Here is a 7,635-nt window from a genome sequence, read left to right as displayed (position 1 = left end):
TGCCCTGTACTCATAAAGAAAAGAGCAAGTATAATATTAGTACACAACCATAGTGTACTAGGATCACATGACCAGTTTCAAAGACATGAATGTAAACAAATAACCATAGAATAATAAAACAAACCAACCCATTTACCAATAGTCGCAACATAATATAAATTCTCAATCACAATATCCTGAATCAACCAATGCATGAAACATGTCCCACATGATCACAAATGCACATACCCGATTCTCTTATGGAACCCATGCACAAGTTGCTAGTGTACCTCCACATTACCTAAGCCAACCATTACTAAATCATACCTGACTTGGTACCCGAGCTAACCGTTAATATCCTGTATTGGCGTGGTACCCGAGTTAACCATTCATCACAAACAACATGCATAATTACAATCATAATGAACAATCATATTTAAAACCACACATAAATAAATAGGTTCATTGAATGAGATTATCATAATGGTGTCATTTCACATTAGCCTTTTACTTTCCTTCACATGCATTGCACAAGTATTAATACAAAGCAATAGAAATGCATGCATACATAACTTGTAAACATACAAATCATCAACTACTTTGAATCAAGCCTTGGAAACTTTAAAGAAACTAGGATTTCCCTTTTCTCAATGCATTGGCTTGTTCTTGGTCCAAAACAATAATAAAATGCAAGAAATCAATGGCAATGGCTTAATTAAACCCGGATTTACTCAAATCTTAATCTCAGGCAAATTCATGATCATTCTAACGAAACCAAGTCTTTTTCCACCATTAAATCAAGTCAAAATCCTCTCCCTAATATTTTATATTCTAAGGCTTAAGAATCAATTAACAAGGTTGGGGGGTAATTAACTTATCTTTGTTAATGAACACAATGGAAAACTGGTGGTTTTTACCCTAAGTCGTCCTTCTAGTTCCCCAAAATGAAACAGCCAAATAATGATCGATTTTGAGATTCTTTGCACTAAAATACTGACTTACCCTGCTATAGTGATCCCACCCCGCTATAGAGGCTCCACCAGAGCAGTCCACCCTATAATAGTGCCTGAAAAACCTACTATAGTATCTGAAAACCCATTGTATTGCCTGCATAAAACGTCCTGCTATAGTGGTATAACGCTCGCTATAGCGACTTTCACGAAATCAGAGACTCAGAAACCTCCCAAAAAGTCCCTAGGTTGCAACATAACTTTAATACATGATGTTCCAAATGAACCCTCTCATGCCAAGTTCGATTCTGGGAGTTTTACTCACCCTAATTCAATTTTGGAAAGCCCCATGGACTTTTTGACAACTTGGTTGTTAGAAAAACTAGTCCATATTTAGACATTAACCACAATCCTTACCTAAATTTCCCTATAGCTTATCTTGCTTAGATTTCATGTAAGACTGGCCTAGCCTAAAAATTTTAAGTTACTATCCAAAAGCTTTTTTACTTAATTTCTTCACCATTGGTCTACCCATAACAAGTGAAATGGATAGTTATAGTTGTACATGCTATTTAAGGTCTAGGGATATATACTTTGACTCTTACAAGTCAATTTCACTTATAAATGTTAAGTGTGGATGAACTACTTGATACTTTATAAAATTGTGATGTTGGATTGTGTAATGCTATATCAGATGATGAGGTGTATTTAGGTAGCTTTCGTGCTGATGTGTTAATGAATTATGATTTCTTTGATGAAGTGTGGTTCATGTGTTAACAATGTGTAAATACTTGTCTATGTGTTTTATCACTGTGATTATCTATTTGTTGCTAATTTTAGTTTGCTTTTGGTGCCTACCAGTACATAGTGCTTGTATTGATGCTACTTTTGCACTTTCTTTTGACTGCAAAATGTGAACCAGAGGCATCTACTAGACCTCGTATTTAGCAGCATTACTTTTAGATCTGAGGATGAGTTACTTTTGGCTGGGTTGGTGCAAATCCTCTTATTTCTAGTGTCTTTCTTTTTAGACATTGAGATTAGTTATTATTTATTTATTTATTTATTTATTTCTACTTTTTAGACTTTTTAGCTAGATGTTTTCGTATGATAACTTTTGGACTCTAAAGTTGTAATAGTTTAGACTTCCGTAATTTTATTGAATTATTTGAAACTTAGACTTTATTATGGTATTCTTCTATCTGTTGGATAGAATATTTAGATGTTGCATGAGATGGAATGTTAAGTGTTGGTTCACTCATCAAAGGGTTTTGTGGGTGCTAGTCATGGGGGTTTAGATCATGACAAGTAGTAAAATAGAAATCATGAAGTAAATATTTTCTAGAACCCTCATAATAGTATAAAATTAGAAATGATAAAAGTAGAAATAGTTGTGTTAGAAAATATTCCACAAAATAATATCATGATTTCTCTAAATATTTAAAAAGAGATTGTGAATGCTCGAAGAAACAATGAAAGCAACTATCAAAACTTTAAATGAATATTATTTTAGAACATCAGTTGATCAATCTAATGATCTCTCTTATAAGTAACAAATGACTCTTATTTTGTGATATGTCAACAAAAGACAATCTTATTGAGTGATTCCTTAATATTATTCAAGTTAATAATACATCTTCATTGTTATTTAATGATAAAATTTATCATTTTCTTTTAGAGAATTCATTGTGTTTATCTCAATTATAGAAGCAAGGTTATAATAACACTCGTACATGCAGAGAGAAATCAATGGTCTTAAAATTTTATGAAAGATACCCCTTCAGCGTATTGCATATATTATTTTGCTTGTTAATTATAATTGACTCTTGAAATTATTGCAAAGAAATATTATGCCGTAGATTAAATTTTTGATATTGTTCCTAATACCTTGAATATTTTTGGAGATTTCTTTAATAATAGAGAAGTACTTCAAGAAGTTCAAGCAGAAAAGCTAAAGGAAGTACTAGTTCTTGAATAGTTAATAGGGTAAGTGGACTAAATCAAGAATTTGGACTTCAAAAGCCAAGTAACATTCACTGTGGATGTCATTTTACTCTCTTCAATTGTTCATGTACTTAAAGCTCTTACAAATAATGGTTCTAATTATCCATAGAAATCAATGTAAAAAAGCCAAAAGAATGACATGATCTTCTGAGTTTGTCCATACGTTGCATTTAATGTTGAAAGTATTTATTAGTTAGTTGATTTAGGACTGTAGTATCTTATTTTAAGTTTCCAGTATCAGTTATTTTAGGGGTAGTTACCATGGTTAGCACCATGACCTAAAAGTAGGGACCATGATCTATTTCAAAAAAATTTTCTTTAGAATATTTTATGTATCTGTTTTTCTACAGAACTATAACTCTCTCTACATAAGTTTTTCTCTCTGTCATCTTCTTATTTTTTTAGTTCCATATATTCTCCTATTTTCTTTTCTATAGCAAACTAGGCATCGTCTTCATTGTCTTATCTCTCATTTTCTTATTAAAACTAACAGTTGGTATTAGAGCTTTCATCTTAAGGGATCTATGATTGAGTTGGAGAAGCCATGGATGCTAAAGCAAGTTTCTCACCAATTGCTTCGCCGGTTTTTGATGGAGATAATTATCAAATTTGGGTAGTACGAATGGAGACGTACTTGGATACTTTAGATCTTTGGGAAGCTGTGGAAGAGGGTTATGATATTCCATCTCTACCGCATAATCCCACCATTGCTCAGATTAAAGCATACAAGGAAACAAAAGACAAAGAAATAGAAGGCCAAGGCATGTTTATTTGCTACTGTATCATCAATATTTTTCACGCGGATAATGTCTCTGAAAAGTGCTAAAGAAGTATGGGATTATCTCAAGGAAGAGTATGTCAGAGATGATAGAATAAAAGGTATGCAAGTTTTAAACTTAATTAGGGAGTTTGAATTGCAAAATATGAAGGAATCTGAAAAGTGAAGGATTATTTAGATAGACTTCTCAATATTGCAAATAAGGTGAGGCTACTCGGCTCTACACTTGCATACTAAAGAATTGTTGAGAAGATTCTTGTAACTGTTCCTGAAAGGTATGAAGCAACAATTACGACCTTAGAAAATACTAAGTATTTGTCAAAAATTATGTGTTGCTCAATTCCCTGAAAGCTCAAGAGCAAAGAAGACTCATGAGACAAGATGTTACAACAGAGAGGCTCTTGTCAGTAAGCACCAGGTTAACAAAAATCAGAACAACAAAAAGAATCAAGCATTGAATGAAGGAGAAACATCAACCAACAGCAAAAGTAAGGAAGTAAATGTGAAGAAAGGTTATCCCCCTTGCCACCACCATGGAAGAAAAGGTCATCAACCATTAAAGTATTGGAGGAGACCTAATACTAAATGCAATCAGCTCGGACCCAAATCAGTGATTCATAAAAATAAGGCCCTGCAGCAGAAAGCAAATGCTCAAGTTGCTAATCAAGAAGAAGAGGATCATCTTTTTGTTGCAACATACTTCTCAAGTAAGAGCTCAACACATTCTTGGGCAATTGATAGTGGGTTAACTAACCACATGACTCATGACAAGAGTCCATTCAAGAAGTTGAAGCCCACTGAAATTTCCAAGGTTCAAATAAGAAATGGAGATCACCTTCGAGTCAAAGGAATTGGAACCATAGTTATCAAGACAAGCACGGACACAGAAAATTTTAGAGGTTTTTTATGTTTCTGAAATTGATCAAAATTTGGTAAGTGTAGGATATCTAATGGAAAAAGGATTCAGAGTTTTCTTTGAAGATCATCACTGCCAAATTGATGACACTACTAGAAATGAAATTTTTGGGTGAAGATGAGAGGAGGGAGTTTTTCCTTTGATCCAACAAAAAAGAAGCAACTAGCTTATTCCACGAAAGCAAGTATAACAGAAATCTGGCACAAGAGACTTGGCCATTGTCATCTACAAACATTATTGTTGCTGAAGAAGGATGATATGACAATAGGACTACCAACTCTAGTTGATCACTTACCAAGTTGTCAAGCTTGTCAATTTGGTAAGCAAAATAGGAAGCCATTTCCTAAAGCATCATGGAAGACTTCTCAAAGGTTGCAGCTGATTCGCACAAGTGTTGCAGGACCTCAAAGAACATTGTCCCTTAATGGTAGTCTATACTACGTTATATTCGTTGATGATTATACAAGATTATGCTAGATTGTTTTTATGAAATACAAATTAGAAGTGGCTGAAATTTTCTCGATGTTCAAGAAGATGGTGGAAAATCAAAGTGGTTGCAAAATTCAATCCCTACAGTCTGACAATGGAAAAGAGTATAATTTAGAAGAATTTAACAAATTTTGTGAGGAAGTAGGTATCACTCATCAGCTCACTGCTCCATATACTCCTTAATAAAATGGAGTTAGTAAAAGGAGAAACAGATATACAATGAAGATGAAGCGGTGCATGTTACATGAAAAAGAGTTGCCCAAAAGCTTTTGGGCAAAGGAAGTTAATACAGCAGTATTTCTCCAAAATTGGCTTCCTACTAAAGCATTGCAGAATAAAACTCCAATCGATGTTTGGAATGGTTTCAAACCATCACTAAGCTTCATTGAAGTATTTGGTTGTGTTTGTTTCTTTCATGTGCCGCAGGTTAAAAAAGACAAACTTGATAAAAAGGTAGTTCCTGGAATCTTTGTGGGTTATAGCTCATCCTCCAAGGCCTACAAAGTATATAATCAACACATAGGGAATATGATTGTCAGTAGAGATATGCACTTTTTTGAAGAAGAGAAATGGGACTGGAAGGAAAATCAACTTTCAGTCAAAGCTTCAGAGGAGAAAATATCCGGTCAATGGCAAAATGATTTAGTGGATGATCCTCTAATTAGAGGTGCAAGACTACTCTATGACATCTACCAACAAAGTAATGTGGCAATCTGTGAGTCTACAGGGCACGAGAAAGCTCTTTAAGATAAAAATTGGAGAAATGCTATGGAGTAGCAGATGTTAATGATAAATAAAAATAAACTTGGGAGTTAGTTGATAGAGCGAAAGATAGGAAGGTCATTGGAGTAAAATGGGTGTTTAGAATCAAGCTTAATTTTGATGGTTCAATCAATAAATATAAGGCTAGGCTTGTTGTCAAGGGATATGCCCAAATATTTGGTGTTGATTACTCAGACACCTTTGCTCCAGTAGCCCGATTGGATACCATTAGACTGTTGCTCGCAATAGCTGCACAAAAGGGCTAGAAAGTATTCCAGCTAGATGTGAAATCTTCTTTTTTAAATGATGTATTGCATGAAGAAATTTATGCAGAGCAGCTCGAGGATTTCTTTGAGGAAGGAAACAAAAAAAAGTATGCTTGTTTGAATAGGCTTTTTATGGCTTAAAACAAGCTCCAAGAGCTTGGTATAGAAGGATTGATGATCACTTATTGCGTTTGGGGTTTGTACAAAGTGTATATGAAGTTACTCTTTATCTCAAACATAAAGGAACTGATCTTCTCATTATTTTCCTTTGTGTTAATGATCTCTTGGTCACAGGAAACAATGAGTGGCTGGTTGAAGAGTTTAAAAAGGAAATGATGCAATTCTTTGAGATAACAGACATTGGACTAATGATATACTTTCTGGGAATGGAAATCAAGAAAGGTTGTGATGAAATTTTTTATTCTTAAAGAAGTATGCAGGGGAGATAATTAAGAAATTCCATATGGAAAATTGCAAGACAACAAGCACACCAATAAATCCAAAGGAGAAGTTAAGCAAAGATGATGAAACTGATAAAGTTAATCAAGGAAATTTGAGAAGCTTTATTGGATGTTTGATGTATCTCACTGCTACATGGCCAGATATTCTATTTGTTGTAAGTCTTTTATCTAGATTTATGCATTGTGCCACTGAAATGCATTTGCGAGCAGCAAAAAGAATTATAAGATACATTAAAGGTACTGCTGAATATGGTGTAAAATTCAAGAAGTGTGAGAATTTCAAATGTTATGAATTCTCAGACAGCAATTGGGCTGGATCCATTAACGACATGAAAAGTACATCAGGATATTGTTTTAGTCTTGGATCATGGATTTTCTCTTGGTGTTCCAAACATCAAGAAATTGTGGCCCAATCCACGGCAGAGGCTAAATTCATTGCACCAATGCATTAGTAAATCAATCCTATGGCTAAGAAAAATATTTTTTGTTTTGCATATGGAATAAAAAGTTAATACTAAGTTTCATGTTGATAATCAAGCTGTAATGGCTATTTTTCATAATTTGGTGTTCTATGGGAAGACTAAACACTTCAACATAAAGCTATTGTTCTTGAGGGATGTGTAGAAAAAAAGAGAACTCACTCTTGTTTATTGCAAATCTGATGATCAGCTAGCAGATGTATTTACAAAAGCCCTCCCTTTTAGCAAGTTTGAGTTCCTAAGGCAAAGACTTGGAATTTGCAGCTCCTAATGCAAGGAGGAGTATTAGTTAGTTGCTTTTGGACTTCGGTATCTTATTTTAAGTTTCCTATATTTCTCTTTTCAGTTATTTTTGGGTAGTTATTATAGTTAGCATCATGACCTAAAAGTAGCGACCATGATCTATTTCATTTTTTTTCTTTAGAATATTTTATGTATCTATTTTTCTACAGAACTATAACTCTCTCTGCATAAATTTTTCTCTTTGTCATCTTCTTAGTTTTTAGTTCCTTATATTCTCCTGTTTTCTTTTATGTAGCAAACTAGGCATC

At 33.8% G+C, this 7,635-nt stretch overlaps 2 protein-coding genes across 2 annotated transcripts; both read left to right on the top strand.

Annotated features, from left to right (window-relative positions):
• Nucleotides 1–3,477: 3,477 nt before the first annotated feature.
• On the top strand, nucleotides 3,478–4,627 carry LOC129890483 (uncharacterized). The gene is made up of 2 exons (XM_055966029.1): nucleotides 3,478–3,752; nucleotides 4,063–4,627. Exons 1-2 carry the CDS (start codon nucleotides 3,478–3,480, stop codon nucleotides 4,625–4,627), a joined length of 840 nt encoding a protein of 279 aa, XP_055822004.1.
• Nucleotides 4,628–6,607: 1,980 nt separating this feature from the next.
• On the top strand, nucleotides 6,608–7,057 carry LOC129890482 (secreted RxLR effector protein 161-like). Its single transcript, XM_055966028.1, has one exon. The coding sequence runs from the start codon at nucleotides 6,608–6,610 to the stop codon at nucleotides 7,055–7,057; it is 450 nt and encodes a 149-aa protein (XP_055822003.1).
• The last annotated feature ends 578 nt before the right edge of the window (nucleotides 7,058–7,635 follow it).

Source organism: Solanum dulcamara, chromosome 5, assembly GCF_947179165.1.
Source record: "Solanum dulcamara chromosome 5, daSolDulc1.2, whole genome shotgun sequence".
NCBI lineage: Eukaryota > Viridiplantae > Streptophyta > Magnoliopsida > Solanales > Solanaceae > Solanum > Solanum dulcamara.
The sequence above is the reverse complement of the archived record's forward strand: the minus strand, read 5'-3'. Positions and strand labels throughout refer to the sequence as shown.

Coding starts and splice junctions, on each gene's coding strand:
- LOC129890483 (XM_055966029.1), top strand. CDS start 3,478: ATGGATGCTAAAGCAAGTTTCTCACCAATTGCTTCGCCGGTTTTTGAT. Junction 3,753..4,062: donor GCGGATAATGTCTCTGAAAA/GTGCTAAAGAAG, acceptor ATTCCCTGAAAG/CTCAAGAGCAAAGAAGACTC.
- LOC129890482 (XM_055966028.1), top strand. CDS start 6,608: ATGGAAAATTGCAAGACAACAAGCACACCAATAAATCCAAAGGAGAAG.